This window comes from Lepisosteus oculatus, chromosome 3 (genome assembly GCF_040954835.1).
Source record: "Lepisosteus oculatus isolate fLepOcu1 chromosome 3, fLepOcu1.hap2, whole genome shotgun sequence".
Classification (NCBI taxonomy): domain Eukaryota; kingdom Metazoa; phylum Chordata; class Actinopteri; order Semionotiformes; family Lepisosteidae; genus Lepisosteus; species Lepisosteus oculatus.
The window spans coordinates 20,498,394-20,523,346 of NC_090698.1; the positions used below are offsets into that span (position 1 = coordinate 20,498,394).

A 24,953-nucleotide genomic window follows, 5' to 3' on the forward strand; every position below is an offset into this window, starting at 1 on the left:
AATATTGTGTATCACAAAAGATGACTGTTACATTGGTATGCAGATCCGTCTGGTGGGCTTTTCTGCATTTGTCCAAATCTTTATGAAAGATTTTACAAATCAGGGTTGCAGTGATACAGTATCTGTTGTCAAAGCCAGACATGCTCTGTTGATGTAAAGCTTCTTTTAAATCCTGCTGATCTTCAATTGCGTTTGGCAACAAAATGAGTGCAAACGTTTACAAAAAGCCCATGTACTGTAATTCAAAGTTATTGTTGCTGTGTTATATGTACGGAGCAGGTAAGAATACTTATTTTCACATTCAAGTTAATACATCTTGGAGACTCAAGCACACATTCACAAAAAGATTAATAAAAGGGCAGGCCATCCCTCTAGGAGGAATGTAATATTCCTGCTAGCCATTTTGTTACTCTAGTGCTTAATGGTGTTGAAAAATATTCCAATAACAAGAAATTATTTTTGGACCAATGCACAACAATCTGTAGTTTACCCTTTTTATGGTAAGCTGCAGTGTTATCTCAGTGAAACAGAACTGCACTGTGTGGTTTAAATTCAAGGCTAACTTTGCCTTGTTTAAATAATTTCCCTCTGCTAATGTTAAGGTGCAATTCCAGCATTTGTTTTCTTGTATCATGTCAATCAATATAAGAATCAGAAGTATAAATATGACCGAAAATGGATTAGTAACAAATTTACAAGACATCATCCTGTCTATATAACATTTTACCTCTTGAGTCAATTAAAATTACTCTAGGGACAGGGTCAATACTGTGACACAAAATCATTTCCTGTAATGCCCAAAAAGATTTTCTGGATTTACACTCAATTTGTATAACGCAAATGAAAACAGAATTAATTATTCAGTGTCGCTATGCAGTTTTCACATGTTTTTCTCTACAGAATTGCCAGAACTAGCAGTTTTACTCAACACTTAAAACTGCATCCATCTGATAAAAAAAGTTTGCTTCAACACTGGATTCAGCAAGACAAGTAAATCACTCACTCTGAAATAGAATTCTTCATTCCATTTGGGATTCAGTGTCTGAAGGAGAAGGAAGAAAAGAAATAACATCATTTTATACATCAGAAAAAACAACACATCTGTTATTAATTGAAGTTGTTTTCTGCAGCTGCCAATAAACATGGCTGATAAATCATATTACTGTATACCAAGGAACAAGTAATAGGTTTATTCCATGCTGAAAAGAGAAAAGAGAAAATGCAATATTTCGGCTGTGTGAGCTCACACCTGAAGAAGGCTTCACAGCCGAAACGTTGTGAGCTAAACTGCATAGAGATCTACTGTAGTTGCATTCAGAATCTTGGTTATCAGTAAGTCTATCTTTTCTTGACTCACTACTCACACAGTAATACACAAATCAGAAAAATAACTTTAAAATGTATCAGTAAAGGACCATTTACACCATACAAATTAGGAGGTTCAGTCCATCATGAGGCTAAATTGATTCATTTTCTGAAATTCAGACGCACCGTAACTGGAAGACCCATTTTTAGGTGTAAAAATGCATTCAACATAAGCAAAACTGGTCTTAAGCCATGAATAGATTTGGTTTCAAAATATCAAATAAAAAAAATAAAAAATTAGCAGTGACAAAATTTTTAAACATATTTTAGTTTATTTATTGCTTTAAGAGCTAATACCAAATACTGGCTGATGTTTGTTTTGTATAACACTTCTACAAATGTAGAAGATAAAAGCTACTAGTCAGCCCTCTATCTTTTTATTTAGAGTTTACGGCTAAAATATTACCACCTGCAGATGAAGGACAGTATTTCTGTCCCAAACATGAACATCTTTGCTGTAACAGCTGCAAACAACTACATCTATTTTAGTTTCTGAGCCATGCTCAATTCATTAAATGAGCTAAGGGCAAGAAAAACAGTAAAACATAAGTGAGAATTGCCCTTTTTAAGCCTCAGATTTACAAACCTCTTGACTCAAGTGTTTATGAAATATATTTTACCTAAAATACATACAGTATACAAAACAGAAAAAAAGCTCAAGGTTATTTGCCATTTTTAAAACTTTTGAAAATGTTAAAAATAAATCACCAGTCATGTTCCTGAAAACCATTAATTACGTCTGCAATTACACTGAATGCCACATGGAAATGATTATAGGATGTGGTGTGCCACCTCTAATACTTCAAATGGTACACAGCTGCAAATGCTCAAGAATTGAAGGAGAGTAAAAGTGCTGCATTTGTAGGAGTCACAAAAGGTCTTGCTGGCTTTTTGACTTTAGTAAGTTTCTTGAAAGATGTTTGTCTGTAGTTTAATAACACTTACAACACATTAACTGTACATTTTAAACACACATATGTTATGTCCTTTTACAATTTGTACTAGTTTTACAAAGCCTTTCAAAAATAACAGCTGGAACAATTAAGTGCTAAAATTCCTTTATGTCCTATTTGTGACTCTTATTATCTGGTACTCATTGCCCTAAATCTGAGAGGTGTTATATCTAGTTTTATAACAGTATATTGTTGAACTGAATATTTTCTTATTTTGTCACCGTATCTCAAGTGTAACCTCACAATTGTGCTGACTGTGAGCATTATCTTGATAATATCTTCTTACTTCCATTAAAACAAAGAAATTATATGATTTTGTAGTTGATTAAAATTGGAATATTAAACAGTGTTTTCAGAAAATGAGCTTTCATTTCAGCATTTTAATTTCCCATGCACAGAATGTTAAATAATAATAGTCTGAAATCTATCCAGGATTTTAAGGCTGCATTCATTTCCAGAAACAGTACCAGATGCTGCCATCTAAGAAGGCAACCTAAGAATCATTTTTTAAAATCTAAGCAGGTTTTAACCAGAATAATTTTGATTCATAAATACTGTGTCAGAACCTAATCAGGTAACATCTTCCAAACAGTTTTCACCTATCATTTGAATGTGACTTAGGGAAAAATGATCAAATGACTGGTTGGCGTTTGACACTAGCCTTTGCATCTGAAGTTCAAATAAATGTAAATCGAGATGACTCAGCACAGCAGCTGCACAATCTGAGGTTGGTCCAAGTCAGGAGGCTGAAATAAATGCTGGATGACACAGATATTGCTTCAAGGCATCCAGATCAACAGCAAAGGTCAATATCAGCATGCCAACATCTTGAAAGCAGTTGCCAATAAGCAATGCACCTGTACAGTATGTTTATTAAAATGAATTGCTGTATGTGTTGTAACCACACAACCTTTTTTGTGACCTTTCACCAAATCTAAGACTGGATTAAAATTAAAAGAAAAATCAGACATTCTTGTCATTCCTAGGATTTTCCCAACCATTGAAGGGATGAACAAAAACAATGTACTGTCTGAATTCTACAGAGTTAAATATCTTTAAACTTGACAGGAAACCAGGGATAATGGTCTTGTTTGATCTTTAGCGGCATTTTAACTTTGTACATAGATTTAATCATAACTAAGAGGCTAAGCAAAGCTGGGCCTGGTCACTGTTTGTAAGAGTGGGGGAGGGAACTGTTATTCCTGGTGTCCTGGCTTAATTCCACCATGGGCTTGCTCAAACTAGCCTATTTAAATTCCTCCTTAATTCAACTGGCGAAGTCATTTCCCACTTCACTCACTGTGATGTGCAGTGTAATGGGGCTGCAGGCACAGAATGGCTGCTGTATATGACCAGTCAATTCTGCATTATACTAGCTGGAGTAAGAATTTATAACAGCAGCAAATTCCGTCAACTGCTGTTTTACATACATGTCAGCAATATAGACTTGACATAAGATTTTCAGGGCCATGCACTTTCTACACGTGGCTATGTGGATTCACCAGTGTGCAGTCTACTGTAATCGTGGTATCTGTTAGACCGAGCTTACTGGTTATATAACTTAACAAATTGGAACGTACTTAAATAGCTGGTTCTGCTTAAAAGGGCAAAAAATGGGCTGGAATATCCAGTAACTGCTAAGTCCAGTTCTATCTCATAAGGGGAAATGCAGAGGAGAGCAGATAATTAAAACTCTTCAAACACAGGACTTCACTCAGGTCTCCTTGGGACCAGCATCACAATTTAGGCATTGTAACAAAGCACATCAACAGCACAGATTACTTGACAGGGCTCACCCATTCTCAGTATTGAATCTCATTCACAGGTTTATGATCTCAAGTCTGCGAAGGACTCAATAAATGCTTGCAATTACAATCAAAAGTGAAATCTTTCCATATATTTTTTTGTAAGAGTTAATATTACATAACACCATGCTTCATTTCCATTTTTCACATAATTAGTTATATGTCAGATACTCATATCTATTTATATCTACAGTATATATCACATTAAAGCTCTTAAAGGAGCTGAGAATACTTCATATCACAAAGCCTACTACACTATATAATCCTACACTTTTATTGTGAGATGCGGTGGATTGGAATACTCAGTTCATGACTCTGACAGGCTTGCTGGTGGAGTTCTACTTTCTTTAATTTCCATCTCGGAAAAAGCACAGCTCTTCACATCTTCATATCTTTCACAGCTCAGTAGTGATTTATCTGCTGTAGCCAAATTGGAAGCTTTTGTATTTTCAAAGCAAATTAATAATGAAGGACACAAAAACTTAACAGTAACTGCTTAAGGTAGTTCACTCTTAGTATCCATCTTCTGTTTGCCCATCTGACTATAAATGAAAGAAGCGAAGTAAAACTTTGAAGACTGCCAAAACAACTACTATGCACATATTATGTGCAACAGCTCCCCCTAGTGCATGTGCATTTTCCCCCATCAGAAGCTGCAGAATTGACAGTCTATAAAGTTTTCAAAACAATGCTTAATGTTAGGCCTCTGTTCATTTCTATAACAAACCCGTGGCTCACAAACAGAAACACACACAGTTTAAAGCCACTAGCTGGATTAACATGAACAGAATGAATTTATTTTTCTGGCTGCAGTACAGTAGATGCACAGTTTACCTTTTTGGCAATTGCTCCCATTAATCAAGCCATTTCAGACAACGTAGCTTAACTTACCTTTTTAATTGTTTTTGTCTGTACTAAGGCAAGTTCTCGGTTTTCATCTGCTACGTAGAGAGAGAGTTTCACGTAGGGATCACTGAAACAAAAGATGAAAATTAAGTTTAGACAATATCACATGTCATTTTAAGTACAGTACAGTATATGCACACAATATAGAGCGTGCATCGACATTACATAGCACTTTGCATGGTTGTCTTCGAAGAGCTTTAAAACCAAAAATGTGATTCAATATTGCTTGCAGAGAGTGGATGATCTGCAAAGGACATCACAATATATTGAAAACAAATTTCTTTCTGTGTAACATTCAGCCTGGATTGACAGAGATCTTCACAGTATTTCTTGTATAGTCAGAGATTGCAGTCTCTCTTCTCTGTCCTAAAAGACCTTTTCTTTGGGTTACCATTTTGATTTCTGAAACACTGCCTTTATCTTCAGAGTAGAGAACTTAAAGCACAGAAAAGAAGTGATAAACAGTGCATCTTGCTAATTTTCTTTTGGGTCAGGCTGGCCATTGTAATATTTGGAAAAAACTAAAGAATGAAGGATTCTTGCAGTAAATGATGTACTGTACAGTAGCAGGTTTTAAATTGACGGTATCTTTGCCAGTCAGATTTTAATTCAAGTGCTACAGGCTGGTTCATCAACAGGATGTATTTTTTTTGGGGGGTAGAGTATGTTTTGTGTGTGGTGGAGGATAAAAAATTGCAAATCAATCTGTACATTATTTACTATATAAGGAAAAATGCTTATCAATGGAAAACTGCTAGTTAATCTGTGGCCTATTGTGTTTCAGTTTAATTTGTTATCGTTAGCTGATATTCAAAATGTCTAAACTTGTTTAAGCTTATTCCTTTTCTTAGTTTAATTAAATAATGCTCTACACTGGCCGGTTGTACACTCTGTTCCAGAAGGAAGATAATTATACAAAGTACATTGAAAAAGTCAACAAGTGCAAAGTGTGAACAACAAAAGTACGGTGCTTGAAAGACAGGAAATGAGAACATAGCATGACATCATGATCGTTAATGTTGGGGAATGTTTTGCTTTCGTAAAACATGGTGGGAGTAGCACGTAGCTGTAAAGTAACTTATCTGAATCCCATAGCCAATACTTGTAAAATCCCTGTGTAAGCATGGGTTGCCACAATATAGGCATACACACTGCTGGAGAGAGCAAAGGTGTAATATTTTCAGATTTCCTGAAAATAACCAGCAGGTTACATTTTCTGAGATTCTGCCATTGCTGTGTATACTTACTGTATCTCACCACCAAAGGCCACTGCATAAATGAAGACTATTATTTGCAGGGAGGAGCAGAAAATTCTGTTAAACTCTCTGATAGCATACTGTTAATCGTAATATACAGTAGAATCATGGTGAATATCACTTCAAATGATAGTAACTCTGCCTAAAACCTATTATTTCTAAATTTAAATTGTTGCCCTATATATTGGGGCGGCTAAGGATCTTAACCCCAACTGCTGAAGGGGCACTGTATGAATGGCTGACCCTGCACTCTGACCCCAAGCTTCTCTCTCCCTGTCTGTGTGCCTGTGTGTCACATGGAGAGCAAGCTGGGGTATGTGAAAAGACAAATTCCTAATACAAGAAATTGTATATGACCAATAAAGAGATCTACTCTTATCTGTATTAGAAAACCTCACCAGTAACTAATGTTAATAATGCATAATGTATTTCAATGTGATTCAAACCATTCAAAAGGAATAATTATAAAAAGAGCTCCTTGTACACTTTTTACTACAGTATACGTACTGGTCTCCTTATTTGTTTGAAGTACATTATACAATTTCTTTACACTATTTTAAAAAAAAGACATGGATGGTTTTAGTTTTGATTTGAAAAGACTACTAATGGACATGAATCAAATGTTCAAAATCCTCAAAGGTACTGACAAACTTGGCCCAAAGGACCTTTTCAGAATCAACAGAGAAATGTTGTCTTGGATTAATTAGTTAGTTATCAATTAACTAAGCTTAAATTAGGTAAAATAGTTTCTTCTCATTTGAAGCCTTTCTTAAGGTGTCCTGCAAATTGTCTCCAAACCCACAGCAAGCGCATACAGGCCATGAACAAAAAGCAGTAGAAACTGCTAATTAAACTCTCCAAGAAACCTGATGCTTATAATTAAATGTTTATATACAGAAAATAAATGGACTTTATCTTTCTTGACTGAATACGGAAACATTCTTTATCTAGGGTACTAAAAAGTGTTTTTCACAAGACATCAAAAACATACTGCAAAAGCAATCTTGCCAGAAACAGGCTACTGTACATCCAAACTGTTTCAAATATGTAGTCTTATTTATACTGTACATATTTTGTAGTCACCTTTCCTTCTTTAAATGGGCTTTGGATTAAGGTCATTTCTGGTCATATGTTTATAAATTATTCTCATTTCAAAATGTAATGTGACAAAAATGTCAATGTACTGTTGCTTACCTACTGTATACACAATTAAAGAAAAACAGCACAAATAAACACTTATCTTACTGGAGGCACAGCTCTTTCCAGCTGACACATTTCATTACTTCTGCAAAACAAAGTCTCACCTACCAAAAACTTTGTTCTCACTCCTTAAGCATAAATCTTACACCTTCAAAAAATAAAACACACAATCTTGTCCTCTCACAACTTGTCTTGAAAAAAAACCCTTTCATCACTTCCTCAAAACATTCTGAACCATTACACCCCTTGATAAACCATGTAAAATATTTCTAATGCTTGTAATACTACTTTATGCTGTTGTATGTTTTACATGGTCCTGTATGTTTTCTTTTGTTTCTCAAAACACATCATACTGTACATGAATGTAATGAAATTTAGATTAAATTTCATACAGTAGGTCTAGATATGGAAGTAGGTAATCAGAAATAATTATATTATTTAATTTTGTGCAACTAATATTTGCAGCATATTGCCCCATACACAGAATAAGTGCACTTCAGAAAAGCTTAATCAAAAATGAAAGAAATGGCTTAGGTATGACTGTTACATCAGCATCGCTTTCTAGAGAGAAAACCAAAGGAACAGGCGTTGCTAAGGGAAATTAGACTCTCGGTTACAACACTGAGGCTTTTTATGGGTGGTGAGGACACTGGGCTTGTATGCAGAAATACAGCAAGATGAGCTGTGAGAACTCAATGTCTCACAGGAAATATTGTCATAATTGTAAAAGGAAGGCAGGCTCAGACAAGATAGTGGTTGTGTCAGATGGACAGTTTATTCCCCTGATAACTGTTACCCCGAGTAACATGAGGAAATTGGAGGAAGTGAATTAGTCAGGTGATGGCTAAAAACCATCTACAGTACTATATACAGTTATACAAGTAGGTCCATATCTGATGTCTGGGAGAAGGCACCAGATCTCGTTATATGCTACACCAGAGATAAAAAAAAAACAAAGCTACCAACTGACTGTGAAGCTTTGAACATATAGGACATAGTGAGTTTTGGAAAGACGAGTTTGAGTTTTGGTTTTAAGAAAGATTTTATGGGGTTTTGATGCCAGTAAGCAACTTAACTAACCGGCTCTTCATAGAGAGAAGTACATGTAAGTACAGGTAGTGCTCAAAGAGGCATTAAGGTTTGGTGTTTGATTAAAAGTTTAATAAAGCACACTATGAATATAGATATGTTTTTTACATTGGCCGATCTGTTGTAGGGATCTCATGATTTGTAAAAGGCAGATTTTTCAAACAAGCAACAGCAATAATATATTCAAAAAAGAGTGTGTAATGTTAGATGTTGTAACAAAAAGGACAAACCGAATGGGAAGACATAACTAATTGGGTAGACCTTAACCCTTGATTTATGTTAAAAGTTTATAATGCTCTAGTAACACCTCATTTTGTACAATTTTAGTTTTTACGAGAGAAAAAAAAATATTACTTCTCTGGAATTCCAAAAAAGTGTGACCACACTTTCCTGGGCTTGAAAGAATGTCCTACTCTGACAGGCTAAAAGAATAGATTTATACAAAACAAGTCAACCCATTGAATTTTACAATGGAGACATATGTAGAAACTACTGGGGCATGCATCTAGAACTAAGAACAGGAGGTACTTTTATTCTTACTCTAAGGGTTGTGAGTGATTGAAACAAGCTACCCAGCCATATTACTGTAGTTTAGATTTTCTTTGAGCTGTGGTAGCTCAGATATTAAGGGTGTCTAACTGCTGACCGGAAGGTCCTGGGTTCAATCCCAGGTAGGGGCCAAGCAATGTAGCTTGCTCTAATTCCCAGGTCCACTTAGCCTGCTTTCCAAATGAGTACCAGGAGTTAATCCTTCTGGGGGTATTAGGCTGGCTGTAGTGTGATGCTGACCACATCACCTCCACTTCCAGTGTTGGATTGTCAAGAAAAATGGTGGCCCTTACCCCCCCCATTACCCCCATGGGCCTTTATGGCCTGAAAAGGGGATCTAAGTTACCTACAGTACCTAAATTTTCTTCAAGAAGAGTCTAGATGTGATAAGAGCTGTCTGGCCTGCGGAATGGCCGAATGGCCTCCCCTCACTAGTAATTTTTCTAGTTTTTAAAATTGGAGTATCTACAGTAGGCACCTATCCCACAGTTCATCTTCCCTCTCAGATGTCTCTAACTCCATGTTCCACACTTAACACCTAGGTTCTTCTTTAGTCTGTCCCTGCAACCCGTTTCAGAGTCTGCCTGTATCTGAGGATCTGTGCCTTTCCCCCTTCTGCGTTATGTCCAATGTACAGTACATAAGGTGTTGCACCTGCCACAAAATTTACTCATTAGCATCTTTCAACCACAAAGGTAAGCCTTATCCAGTGATTTGCTTTTGAATTCTTCACTGTCTGAAACACTCCCCTTATCTATACATTCTTTATGGAAAAAATGTTAAACTTAAGTTTATGCTTAAACTCCACCTTTAGCCACAGAACGTTTAAAGTAATTGCATTAAAAATACTTGAAAAACAAAACTCTTTTCATTAGAATGCTACAGTACATTCCCTATATTGATTAAATGTCATGTATCGGCAGTCTGCTAGGGATTTGAAGCCCGATCAATAATTTCTCAAATAAGAGACAAAGACCTCATACCAGAAAAGTAAATGAAAAATAAAAAGCCTAATTAATTAATCAGTCTCAGATATTGCTGTATAACAAAAAAAAAAACAGATTATAATTCAGACAATTAAAAAAAACTGGATATCTCCATGTACAGTAGTATCCTCCAAATCTTTTATTTACTCTACAAACACACATACATGGGTAAGTTGGTCATATGCTGTACTTACTCTACTAACCCTACTTGTTTTAAAAGTCTGACCTCAAAACAGCATATTTATCAAATTGCCTTGTATATGGAACAGCTTCCTGCCTCACATATCATATGTAAAGCAAACATATATAAAAAAATGTATACTGTACTTCTCTCTCTGATTTAAGTAAATCACGTTTAAAATAAATTTACTACTCCACTCTAACTGTGGTATACAAAAAAAGTATTGCCAAAACATCAAATTCCAGTAAGTAATTTCCTGAAGGCCACAATCCACATAAACAAGCTTGGGCACCATTAGACATGCAATCACCCAGGAAGAAAAAAAGAGCTGTTCACTTTTGTCTTTGCACACAACTTGTATTCATTTAGCAAGTATACCAGAACATGGTATATCGGTGTTTAAGGTAGCAAACAAAAAAGAGACCCCTTTTCCATAACTTAACCAATACTGTGCTTTTCTATGTAAATTATAGATAAGTCATTTTAGTTAAATGACTAACTTAATCCATTAAGACAAAGATGACCTATCACGCACCTATGCAGCATATGAAGCATGAAGTCAACGTGCATAAGTTAATCTCTTTTCAGGTAGGGAGCCCCATTAGCATCTACAACACTTAGCATTGAACTAAGAAATGAAAAATACAACATGTCACCAACAACACTATAAACTTTAGGTACCCTGCAAACCACAGGGGTCACTATTGCACCATGAGCCAATTTCACCCAGGCTGGTACCATAGGTATAGTAGCTCTATATTTAAGCCACAAAGGTCCAGGGCTTATTGCCATGGAAACCAGGATAAGTGAACAGAGATCATATGAATCTCCCCCTGAACGGGACGTGATCCATTGTGGAGTCTACCCCCCAACGAAGGCAGGTCCCCATTCACACAGCTGGGTGGACTGCTGCAATCAGGGCATATTTAATGTAGATGCATCGAGTTAGCCTAAAGAAACAAATTATTTAAAAAATACTTAAACACTGCATGTTGCCTTAGAAAAACACAGTGGCAAATTATATGCTTTAAAATATGTGGAGGGAAGGTCCACATATTCTTCAATATGGTTAGGGAGGCTTTCATTTTATAATACTTCAAAATAAAGTCTCACAGTATGGATCAAAACCGAAAATGAAGAGCATTAGTATTTTGTGTTAAGCCATGCAAGGTTGCTCTCAATGTAATGCTGTCAAACATAACTATTTCAGGCCCAAAACAGCTTTAGATCAGCTCTTTTAAATCCCATGAGACAGGGCAAAAATGGCAGATAAACAGTGGTTAAAGAAAGCAGGCAATGTTGCTTTAATTAGCATGTTCTTGGCAGGACAAGAAAACGGTAAACTGCACATCAGCTGACAGGAATCTTGGCAGGAAAGCATTATTCACATTAGGACCTTACAACATGTTCAGATGGAGAAGAACATCATATAATCCACTAACCAGCTCCCAAAGACAGTTAAACGGCAATGCAGCCTTCTACATTAGGGCTGGACAACAATAGCTCCTTGGTTGTGATGCTGTACTGTATATTCTTCGGTTCTTCAATTAGCTATTCAGTCAAATCCAGCTAACAGAAAGCAGCTTATAAAAAAGACCAAGAGAAAATTCACAATACAGTGGTAGCAGTAGTGCATGTTTACTGTGCATCTTATTTACAGTAGGTACTGTAGGTTTGTTTACAACCAACAATTATCTTGACTTCTATCCTACATTTAAATTACACCTAACAGTCAACTGTTGTTACTGATGTGGACATAAACAGTTAAAATAATAAAAGGAAACATTTCCTGTGGAATTTTACTAGGAAGCGTACACGCCTTTTCTTTTTCTGGCATGCAGGAGATTTAACTTTTTCTGAAATACAGTATACTTTAGTAGTTTATGGTGCACTTCATCCACAAATCATGTTCACAAATCACGTTGGAAGATAGCTCTCTTTTGTTACCACAACAGACTCACCCTTGGAAAAACCACCTGCTTCTCAGGTTTGTAAATTCCAAGAGGATTAATGGTTAAGTAGTTTTAACTGATTTTTGTTTTCAGTATGTGCTTCCCCTGGTTATTTTACCCCATTCGGTGTTCTTCTGATTGTGTTTGGTATACATTACTTTCAAAGCATAAACTTAATGAACTATGTTGTTACTAGAAGTTGCCCATAGGAGTATCTGTATGATACATTCTAGAAGGCTTCTGCTTCTTTCTTCATTTTCAAAATAACAAGGTAATTAAACTTAAGAACATGCTGTTACAATACAATTTACAATTCACCTCATTGCAAACTTTTTGGAACCTTTCCAGTCTGGATTCAGACAGTTACACAGGACTTTTGATACTCTTAATCATTAATTTTTTCTGTCCCACCTTGAGACTGTTTGGAATTTCTGACATGGCTCCTAAAGGGTTCAATTCTTATCTTAACAGTCACTGACACTATTTCTCTTGGTTGTTTTAGTTCTGAAGTTGTATTTGTTAAGTCAGGTGTTCACCAAGGCTCAATTCTGGGCCCACTGGTACTTAGGATTTACTGTACATGTTCCCACTTGGTCAGATATTAAATTCACAAGGTCTGAATTATCATTTCAATGCTTATGATGCTCAACTCTATGCCCATACAAATCTGTAGCCCATACTACAACACTTAAACTGCAACAAGAAAAAAAAAAATTAAAATTTATTAATCAGATATAGAAAAGATATAAAGAGGCTACTGCAGTGAAGTGGACTATTTCTGGATTTGGTTTTCCTACAAGATAGCATCTGCAGTTTATTTTCAGAGTGCAATCCAGGAATTTAAATTCTGACAGACTAATAACTTTATAGGCACGGAATAAACAAAGAGACACTGCTGATATAACCACTGACACAGTATTGCCACATTTCATACTGCCAGGTTCCAGAATTTATCAGTATTACCTGCATAACATATACTGTACAACATACTGTAAGAGTTCTGAATACAATTCTATTTTAACCAAAGTATTAACTATCCTTTATGTGCATAAATCAAATGAATTTATGAAGAAAGTATGACAATTGTCTATAAGACTCTTTGAAATTAAGGTGCATTTCACCCTGCCAAGTAAATAAACCTGTTGAAACAGAAGAAAAACTAGGCAGGAAGATTGAGAAAGCAGACTAGGGCACCATTGTTAGATCCTTGAAAAGAGATCCTTGCATATACTGTACAGTACATGCTGCAAAGAAAGCAGGACATGATAGCTGTTCTCCAGTAGGCATTCATTTACACATTTGATAAATGAAAAGGGACAATGATAACATGACAACTGAAAGGAACCTAAGTTTGGAAACTGTTATTTGAAATGTCAGTTTTAAGTAATAATACAGAACCTAAACAAAACACAAATATTTCCATGTTTGAGCTCAAAGCTAAGACAAAGGCAATGTATCTGGCTAACTGTGTCATTAGTCAATAATAATATTAACTTGAAAGACCTATTTGGTAATATCTGCATATTAGCTACTGTATGTAGAACACACTACCATGTAACACTCATTTCTGCTTGCTGTTCATATACAGTATGAGGCATGAAAGGATTTGTGTAGAATAATTTAGGGCTCACAAATGAACAGGCAGAACTAAAATTGACAAGGGATGCAACTGCCAGTTGTGAATGTTCCTGAAATTTAGGAATTGATATTATCCATGCACTGAGTTTCTGGTTAGATCCACACAATAAAACATGTATTTATTAACATTAAAAGAAACTCCTTAAGTCCCCTGCTGCCTTGAAGGTAACAGTTTCTCTCTTTAATGGCCGAAAAAGAATACTGGAGCAATCAAAAATAAGGGTCAGATGCAGTGAGAAGCAATGCCCAGAGTAATAATGGAGAATTAACGTGACTGACAGCCTAAGATAGCATTCAATTTGGGATTCCACAGACCTTGAATAGGTGTCCCCATCCTCATGCTGCAAGTCACAGTTACTGTACAGTATGTATGCCCATGGAAAGCCAATGCGATGTGTGAAATCTCTGTTCTAGTTTACACACTAAGTGTTCAGAGGAAATGGTAAGTAATGCTGTGAGCAGACAAACAAGAATGTTCAGTATTCAAGAGAGTACCAGATAGAAATATTCATCTCTCAACAAAGACCTGATTATTTCAACTAAGGGCAATCCAGTGGAAGAGCTACAAAATAGAAAAATGGGTACCAGAGGGGAAAAGAGAAAAAAAACCTGGTGACTGATGGTTTGTAAGGCAGATGATACTACAGAAAGTTCTGTTTACAAACGATCTTTGAATACAAGTTCAGTATATGATGAGCCCAGTGTAGAATGCAAGGAATGACATCTTCTCCACATTAGGGCAATGTAATCGTAACAGGCAGAAAACTTGTAAAATTTACAGAAGCTGTTACTGAAACTGCTTGTATAAAGTAGATTTTAGCCAGGTCACTGGATAAGACCTTTACTGTCACAGACAGTGGCCATGTGATCATCAGGAATTCACTGCAAGATGTATGCTACACAGAAGAAAAAAATAATTGGTGATCGTTTAACTTTTTAAGCTTTCATTTAATATATACAGTACAGTAGCTGCAACAGCTCAATTGTATCACACAGGGTGAGTCGGTTACAAGTAGTCACTTGTTTCAAAATAAAAGATAATACAAATGCCTCCCACATACAACAATGCAGGCAGTATAATTAACACTACAGTTATAGCACTTTTCTTTAGGATGTAACTTGTACAGTATGAAACTCTCTCTGGACACTCCATTCCAATTTCCAATTTCTTATTCTGGTATACTAGAGACAATTACAGTAATGCTCCTTAAGTGTCTACTTTAGCTGACTCACCCTGTGCAAATTATTAAATTGATCTTGAAGACGGTGACCAACAAATTAAGATTATCGGGCCAGTCTGGTTTCAAAGTGTATTATATTAAGAGTCATCTGACGTGATAAAGCCCTGGTTACATCAAACTGGTTAATCAGAAACAGAACTGATTATTCTAGAGTGTTTGTCAAGCAATCTTACTGAGTAACTAAATTCTTTAGATAATACCACTTATTCAATAACATTATTAGCAGGGACACTATACTATGCTGTCTTTCGGATGAGACGTTAAACCGAGGTCCCGACTCTCAGTGGTTATTAAAGATCCCCGGGCATTTCTCGAAAAGAGGAGGGAGTTATCCTAGTGTCTGTGCCAAATTCCCCCCCTCAACCTTTACTATGGCCTCTAAATTGCCCCTATGTATGATTGGCTTGCCCTTGCCTTGCGATGAACTGGCCCCGTCCAGGGTGTACCCTGCCTTGCACTCATTGCTTGCCGGTTAGGCTCCGGCTTCCCGTGACACTGTACAGTACTGTATAATGCGGTTTGGCAAATGACATGACAAGACATTGTACTGTCATCATCATGGCTGGGATACAGATGAGTGCAAACTCAATATGCATACAGTATATGTATGGAAAATGTATCATGATATGTGAATAGAATTATAATCACAAATGACCCCAACAAACACCATTGCACAATCACTACATACCTGGCTCCGAAGATGTCTTTCTTTGCCAGATCAATGCCCGCAATAACCCTGACCCTGAGAATTCGGGATTCATCCTGAAATAAGCAAAAAAATGCATTTAATTCGTATTTCTAATTTACTATCAAAAATAATATAAATTGAGCTTAAGTACATTATTTTTACTTAAACAGTAACAAATTCCTATAATTTCTCATTCATTTTTAAACAATACACAAGTTTTGTACTTCATTTGGACCACTCTACTCATGCATATTTTCTAGTTTTATACAGTATGTTGGATTTTGTATAGTTCGGTAAAATTCTAAAACCCCAAACTCCACACTTTTGTTACTGCACCAATATGAGAAAAGACTTCCATTGACAACTATCAATTTCAACCTACTATAGGTTATTAATTTAGCAGATGTGTATCGATTTCTCAGACCTGGCTTCCAAAAACTGTAAAAATTCAAGTTGCATGCAAAATCCTGACATTGATACAACATTTACATAGGGCAATACACTGGAAAAACAAGATTTAAAATTAGACAATACAAAAAAAAGAAGAATTATTTAAAAATTTTCTTTACTTGTCACCTGCAAGAATGAGAAGAAATATTACACAACTGCACCTAAATGAAAGGCTTGTAGTGAATATTTAAATTGTCCCACAGAGATAAGGTGGTACTGTAGCTTTACCTAATGTTTTTGAACTGCTTACTTTTTTACTGTCTCAAGCAGGATCTGAGAATCTGAACATCCTTAATTTAATTTAAATCTAGATTAAACTACTATGCAAGCAGAAACATTTGCAAGGACTGGATTCTGCTGTGAAGTTTTAATCACTTTCAAGAAACAGTTGTTTTTGACAGGAGTAACAAGTAAGAGAGAAACCAACAGCGATTTGTCATCTCAAACAGCAAATAAAACACCAGAAGCATTAAAATCGTGATCATGACACACTGCAGTGGGCTAAAGATTAGATCATGAAAATGTTAGATGTGCAATCACTACAGCTTTTGTTGTGTCTCAGACACAAGAATTATTACAAGTAGATGTTCTGAAAATTGACAAGTAGCTACTGTACAAACTATGTGCAGATATATGTACAAAGGTCTTTGCCTGAATTACTGTATATGGTGTTTCTGTATAAACAAGCAACTTGGATTACATGAAACTACCAAGATTTGCAGTGGCTATGGTGTTAGGAACCAAATGTAACAAGTTTAAGAACAAAATAATATCTGCTGTACAAGAAATAAGAACACAAATGAACAAACAAGAACAAAAACAAACAGCATACAAGGGGAGTCATTTCCTGTATTACGCATCTTGAAAATTAGCAAGAAAGTATTTCCAACTAAAGATTGCGACTGCACATGCAACAAACTATGTAATACTAGTGGTGTTGTACTATTATTTTGAGAGTATTATGAAGACATAAAATTTGATGACTGAGTTGCTACAATAAAAATGTAATAATATAAAGTTATTTCCTCCTTCCTCTCAACTTTTTTAGATTACATTTGCACACCTTGGGCCATTGTATTCTGTGCTTTTCAAGTTTAAACAAATGGTATGCAAATAAAAAATATTACATCAGCATCAACAAAAAAAACATCCACTGAAGGATTGGATTGGTAATCAACACATGATTGAGATGCGTGCTCAAACCGGAGGCTACTTGAGGAAAGCTCCACAGGCATAGTAGCAGCACAATTCATGTTATTCACTGGCATCTAAACTGAATTTAACTTACCATACTTGAGGACTCCTGGTCCCTCTTCCTATCCCATTCATGTCATGCAAAGTCCTGTTTATGTAGTATGTGATAAGCTTGTGTTGCTGGCTTCACCAATGTCATATCTAGAAGCTGTACAGGCACCCCTAGTCAGGTCTGCACCTACTGTACATCCTACTGGCTCAAAGAGCCCTTCCTGATTGGTTAAAAGCAAATGTTTCTTAAACATGATTCTCATAGTAGAAATACAGGTCTATTTCAGGAGACATTCTCAAATTTGACACAGCAGTCCCATTTCCTGGGTCAGAACAACAGTTAAAGTATAATTGAGATTAATATTAATTAATAAGGTTTTCTTTGGGGAAAAGAGGGTTTTTTACATCACTTGCAAAGTAATCACAAGAACTATTGAGAGCGGATAAGGAAACACAGCTCCATACAGTATATAATTAAAAATGTTTGTTGTCCATCACTGCTGAGCTTCAAGCTTCCATATTATGAGGAAGGATGAACTGAGTTTAAACTGAAACTGGTGAATCTGAAACTTCACAGAGCATTTTCACACACAACTTGTATTAATCCGCACACTGAATTTCCTTCTTAGAAAGTAATGAAATAGTGTACTTATATTGGAAAATACAACCTGAATTAATATTTAAATGGGGAGATGAAGAAACCTAAACTTTTTTAGAATGTGAGGTTGTATTAGCAAAACTATTTTTCCAAAATTGTTTGATAGCTTATTTACTTTAACCAATCAATGATGAGCCAGGTGACACTGTTCCTGTTACACACCAAAGTACTTGGTCCATTGCTGTAATGACAATTCAGCAGTAATGACAGCTTCAAAAATTAACTTAAGACAGCAACAACCCCAAGCACTATAGCACCACTCCATGGTTTATCTTTTTTTAAAGCATAGCAAAAACAAACATCCAGGTTAAAAATTATTTTATTTAATTGCCTTGAATAATCTTTAGCAGTACCTTGGAGAGATTAAACAATGAACTTTGGAACAAACAAAAACAAATAAAAGCAACTGGGAAAAGCTCATACAAAAACAAAGTTGCCTGTCCACAAGGAGGAGCTTATGCATGACATATCAAATTTAGATTTTACTCTCTTAGGCTATTTGTTTAGAATGATGGGCTCATATTTATATGAGTTGAAAGTTTCCTTGCATTTTAAGGAACCCAATAACATTTTCTTATATCCAAATATATTCCACATTCTTTAAAAATATACCAGCATCATTTTGCCAACACACAGTAGTTCTTCATTTAATGTTGAACTGTAATACTTTCCAAATGTTAAGAGGCTAAGCAGACTTGCTATCAATTTCAATCTACGATACATGATCAAAAATATGCTTCCTTGCTTAAATTTCCCTATTGTTTCAATCATTCAAGAACTATAATCGGAAGAACTATATAAACTATAAAAGAATGTGACTGGCTCCAATATTATTTTCTTTTTACTTTTTAATCCTGTTACATATTTTATGGTGATACTGTATGTTACTGAAGAGTAAGTAATATCACCAAAATGCTAAAAGAGAACATCATTGAACAAAGTAAGCCAGTAAATGGATTAAATATGTCTGACTGAGCCTTGTACACCTTGCTTGCGGAGTTCTGGCTCTGGAAGAAGCAGTTAGAAAATGGATGAGCGGGTGTCTGATTGAACGTACAGTACATGTGTTTCCTTGAATAATCCTTTTTTTTCTTTAATGCAGTGTAAAGCAAATATGTAAGAATCCTATTGGGGTAGAAATGTCAGCTTACAAGATGTGAAGTAAATGAAGCATCTAATAAAGGTTAACTTTTCTTCAGCTAAAGGCCTTAGTCTTGACGAAAGATCTGTAAATAATATTTTCTGACTAATGAAGACTACACAATAGAAAAATAAGGTTTAAAAAATGTTTAACAGAAATAAGATCTAGTCTACTGGAAAAAAAAATCCCAACATATTAGCCAATACTTTTAAAATGTAAAGATTGTTACAATTTGGGGCATTGCAGCAAAAGGTTAAGTGCGTGGATCTTTATTATTCTTGCAGAACCGAGCTTTTATTAGCAACCTTCATCTGTGATTAGACCATCTTCAGCATGCAAACTATATTCAAATAGAAAATCTCACAATTCTCTGATATTGTTTTTCCAACATGAAAATTAAATTAAAATCCAAATGAACATCCAGTACAACCCAGATAATAAGAAACCAAGCACTAGGCTTATACAAAAACATCAACTGTTTACCATTATACAATACCATCAAGATTAAGCCAGTACAACACACAAATACATGAATAGCAAACAAATGAAACAAAGGCAACAGGACGTTGCTCTGCAATGTGTACTGTCCAGTTGTCACTGCCTTTTTCCAGATAGAAGAGATCTTGAGATAGGACACCTGAAGAAGGTTTCACAGTCGAAATGTTGTGTTTTCTCTCTTCTCTTATCAGCATGGAATAAACTTATTACTTGTTCCTTTGCAGATAGAAGAGATATTGTCAGCCTGTCTGAGCAACAGGCCACACCACTGAGGCACCTCCACTTTGTATCTCAACAGACTCAACCTATAAGAAACAGCTCTGGTTGGGCGTGTCTGGAGAGGGATTCATTTTAAAGTGTGAATTGACAAGAGGTATTGGGATATTGAAATAATTTTTAAAAATATAAAGGCAGTACAACATCTGAATAAACTGATACACTCTGCTGCAAAAAATTGGCATTACTGAGTAAGAAAAACTTATTAATAAAACAACAGGGAAACTTGGATCATTGTCCAACAATTCAGCTAAGTATTAAATAACAAATAATTCCATGCTTGTCTGTCACTGTGACATCCAATGTCTTAAAGCAGTGGAAAAAAAAAATGTAAAACATTTAAGTTCACTTCAGACAATACTGGCCAACTCACCTACAACTAAAAATATTCCAAACATTGTGACCAAATACAGTATAAAAACATTTACAAAAATAGCAGGTTGCTAAAGAGAAGTCAACTTAAAACTCTTGAGAATGTCATTATCTCATGTAGCACACAATGAAATGTTAAAATCTACAAAGTAAGCTCTAAAGGATACTGTCTGGACATCCAATATCAATATCAATGTGAAAATATTTAAATTTCCTCTTTATTTCCCTTGAATCCATGTCAATAAAGTCTTATCTGTATTACACTGCAGCACTACAGCACCATAAGTGGAATAAATATTGTTCAGCACAGCATGAGATGCAAACGTAGTAAAAATTAAAGTTTACCTTCTAAAAATGGAAAAAATATTTTTTTAAGTAAATTTTTGTGAAAAACAACTTTGACCTTATTGTGGTCTGACACTTTAACTGGAAAAAATTGTTTTACAGGCTCTTAACGGTATGCAAGTTTTGTCCTCAGTTTGCTCTTCATGGAGTGCAAACAAATATTTTGTTGTGATTGTTTTATCTACTGATTGGTTTTTAGACACTGCAAACAAAATTAATAAAATTAAGAAATATATATGCTGCATCTGCTCAGAGGTTTTGTGTCAGGTAAACTGCTAATAATTCCACTGCCTTTACTCTCAGTTCATGTAGTGTGTGCATGTTTTTAAATGAATTTACTGTACAGCTATAACGAAGTAGACACTGGACTCAATTCTATATTTTTGCTCACATCCTTTTTAAATGTATACTCAGCTCTTTGTATAAGGATGGTCACCGAAAAAAAACAACATTTGATTAGTTCTTCCATTTCTGCAGCAATGGCTTCAATGTTCCTTTAATTTAAAACAAAGAATTGACTGCAAGATACAGAACACATAGATATTTGAGAGCAACACCACTGAATCAGATTCAGAAAATGAACTGCAATTTAATGCCGGTTATATCGGACCGGTCCTTGGGCTATAAAAAAAGGAAGGCTTTGGGACTCCAGAGGGCTTATCTGGTAGAAGCTTTCACCTGTGTGCCAGGTAACTTCTCTGATCATGATTCGAACACCTCCAGTCACCATGACCAGGATTCCCCGAGAGGCTGCACACAATTGGCTGAGTGTCAAAGAAGAGTAGAGTGGGATTGGTCAGCCAGAGCTCTCTGAAGTCTTAGTGACCCCTGTGGTCTCCTGGCCACTTGCCCATTTTCAGTGCTGTCGGTGAGGGACATGACTCTCCCCTAATACATGTTGAAGGGTGGGGGCGGCTGTGACTGTGATGTGTTAAGAGATGAATGACAAGAAGGTGGGTAGGTCAGAGGAGTCTTCCTCACCCTCCCACATGTGGAGTCTGAAGCATGAAAAACAGACAAGGTTGAACAAGAAATATGCACACACAGTATGTGACAGAACGTCATGATCCGATACTGAAAGCATGAAAATTGTTCTATGGCAAATTATTTAAGTCAATTATTTAAATTGTTAGCCCTCTATAAAACTCCCTTTTAGAAATTACACTTAGTACAGTTATTTTCAATCAAAAGACTGAAATCATTTAATGCCAAACAAAAGCAAACATCCAAAATGCACACAAAGACTTACAGATAAAGCAGACCACAGGCAGCAACGATTATCCAATTAACCGCAGATGTAATTAAACAGTGTTTAATTATAGAATGAGGAAAAAAAACAGATCCATTTTCTAAAACTTAATTAGCAGTGGAACATTCTAACAATACATTTTGAAATTTAAATTGTTACCAGCTGCTTCAGATACTGGCACAGCACTTTTATTTGTTTAAAAAGCAGCAGATGTGGTTTAGACATGGTAGAGGGAGCTATGTACCTTGGGGCATGCTAACAGATATACACAGTCCTGTGTCACATAAAAACACCAAATTTTAATTCTCCAGATTTTAAGATGACTAACTGAATATTTCCAGACATGTTTTGATATGGGCCAGGGTTACAATGCTTGGAGTATTATGTACACCTTATGTTGTTCTTTGAATTATCTCTGCAAGTTAAACCAACAGAGTTCTTCTTTCTTATTCTCTATCTTAATAGCTAGATTATTATTAATAATGGATTACTCCGAACCTTCAAGTATGAAGTGAACCGGACTTCCCAAATCAAGTTAAAATAACCAGAGAGCCATGGATGCTGTCTCCACAAAATCTAAGAACTGAACATACTGTAACATTTGAGCACAGTAAATGTTCAAACATGGGTAAGTTGAATTTGTGATACAAACAAACTCGTCATTTATCATTTCCAATCTGTATAGAATCATTGACATAATACTAAAGTTACAAATATAAAAATGCTTCACATATACCCTATATACTGTATGCATGCCAACACCATCACACATTTGTCAGATGTAGTGTATAACAGAGGTACTTCACTCAGAATAATTGATCAAAATACCAAACTGTACAAATGTGTTCAAGTGAAAGTCATTTTGAATAAATCAAAACAAATTAACCATTAATATTAAAACCAAACTTAAAAATTCATAGTCAATTTACAAATTCCATTATTTATCAAGCATCTCATACCCAGGGAGATTTCTAGTTATTGTTATAGTTATATTTAAAGTTAAATAGTATATTATATTTATAGCTACTGATAAAACTCAGTTATTGCACTTGCAATGTCCAACAACTACATCTATCATTACTTGTTCATGTCATTGGTGTATGTAATTTTGATATTTTGACTTCAATTTTGAATCCTGCAGTGGTCAGCATTAGTAAATAAGGCAGAGCTGAGCAGAGGTGCTTTTTCTCTATGCTTCCATCTTTTAGGCCCTGTTTGATTAAGATTCATAGAAAACCACACTGCACTTAACCTAATGGATTGTGGGTGCAAGCTTTTTCACAACAACCACATAGCTAGAATCTTTATTGACTGAAGCACTTGCTGCAAAGGCAGACAGGCTATAAAAAGTTACTTTTAAGTACAGGAGCATCAGCAGTCTTAACACAATATTAGCAGTAACATTTTTGTATTCAGCAAAAAGCACGAAAGTGGTCACTTGCAGGCAACTAGAATTTCAGTATCACCCAAAGAGAAAAAAAATTGTCACCATAGCGACTAAGACTTCAAGTGGTGCTACAGTATAGGCCTTTAAACACAAGGAGAAAAAAAACCTTGGAATATAAAAATTGTCTTATTCACTGGAAGTCCAGTGTGCGTATTTCAAGGTGCAGTCTCTTTAGTGGGTATATCTACACTGCTTGAACAAAGTAAAGCACATACTTTATAGTCTTCTGAATATGGATCCCTACGTTATCCATACTGTATATGCGTCACCTACTGTATGTTACCTTTTAACAAGCAATTCTGGCCAAAGAAACAGACATTACATTTCAGTTTGCCGAAACTCCCAGCTCATTATACCAATTTCTAGAAGTTGTTTATTGGTAAGATTTGTTGTTTATTTTGTTTGGAATTTCACCTTCACCTCTCCCGGCTTACAACTCCAAGTTCTAATCAAATCATAGATGACCCCTGCCCTCTCCTGGCAGAGGCCGAGGTCTGGTAGGTGTCATGCAGTAAGGCGAGCCCCTGAGGTGGATGAAAATGACACGCAGCTGTGCACAACAGAGCATACTGACCGCTCTGCCACCACAGTAATTACAGACCTGCACAAGCACAGCTGAACAGGATTAAATGCAGCAGCATGGGAACCCGCGTGTCAGAAATGCACCTTGAGTCATTTTAACCTTCACATCTTTGCATCCTGATCACACAAATATGAGAATATAAAAAAAGACAGCACCCCGAAAAAAAAACAGAAAAAGTTCAACTAGACTGATTTTTGTCAGTAAATATTTTTTTCACAACTGTTTTGTACATTTTCATTTTATACTCAACCCTATCTGGAATAAGCAATGGTCAAGTTGAGACTCAAAGGCACCAATTCCTATATTGCAAGGGGAGAATGAAAAAGAGCAGACATGCCCACCCCTTGATCCATTCCACTGACACTCTGCAAGCTCCACGGCGCCTGAGCTGGCAGAGCAGCACCTCTCTTGCTGATGTCACCAAAGGGATCCAGGAAGCTGCAGGAGCTGCCTTTTCACTCTGGTTCGAATAGTGATGCCTGGATTCTGCAGTTGGAGCAGGTAACTGCCAGCAAATGTTTTAAATTTCTGATGCGTTTTTTTTTAATTGACTTTAAGGCATTGATGCAGCAAAGTGGTAACAACATAACTGGAGATGCTTATACAATGGAACTTCTTAAAACTTTTCACTTGAAATAATTTACTTTCTAAAAATATCCAAAGACCTTGACCACAATAATTGCTATCAAATCCCCACCTTCTCCTTAAAAAACATTTTGCTGCATAGATTTCAATAGTTGCATCATCCGTTTTGGATGAACAGAATAAATATGGGAATAAACAATGTCTGTTTCAACAAATACCAAGTAATTTTGGTGACAAACATAAATATGTTTATGCTCTTTTATAATAACCTCAGAATTAAATAGAAGACATGGTT

At 35.8% G+C, this 24,953-nt stretch overlaps 1 protein-coding gene across 4 annotated transcripts in view; it reads right to left on the minus strand.

Moving 5' to 3' along the window:
- The window catches only part of nedd4l (NEDD4 like E3 ubiquitin protein ligase), a 106,042-nt gene that overhangs the window by 60,189 nt on the left and 20,900 nt on the right, over positions 1–24,953 (minus strand). For 3 of the 4 annotated variants that reach the window (XM_006627135.3, XM_015339808.2, XM_069187003.1), the window contains exons 2-4: positions 15,810–15,883; positions 5,015–5,096; positions 1,004–1,042 (exon numbers count right to left, since the gene is read on the minus strand). In XM_006627135.3, coding sequence (XP_006627198.2) covers positions 1,004–1,042; positions 5,015–5,096; positions 15,810–15,883 — 195 coding nt within the window. Of the gene's footprint in view, positions 1–1,003; positions 1,043–5,014; positions 5,097–15,809; positions 15,884–17,547; positions 17,639–24,953 lie in introns of those variants that run through there. The other variant, XM_069187004.1, reaches the window with a different exon arrangement.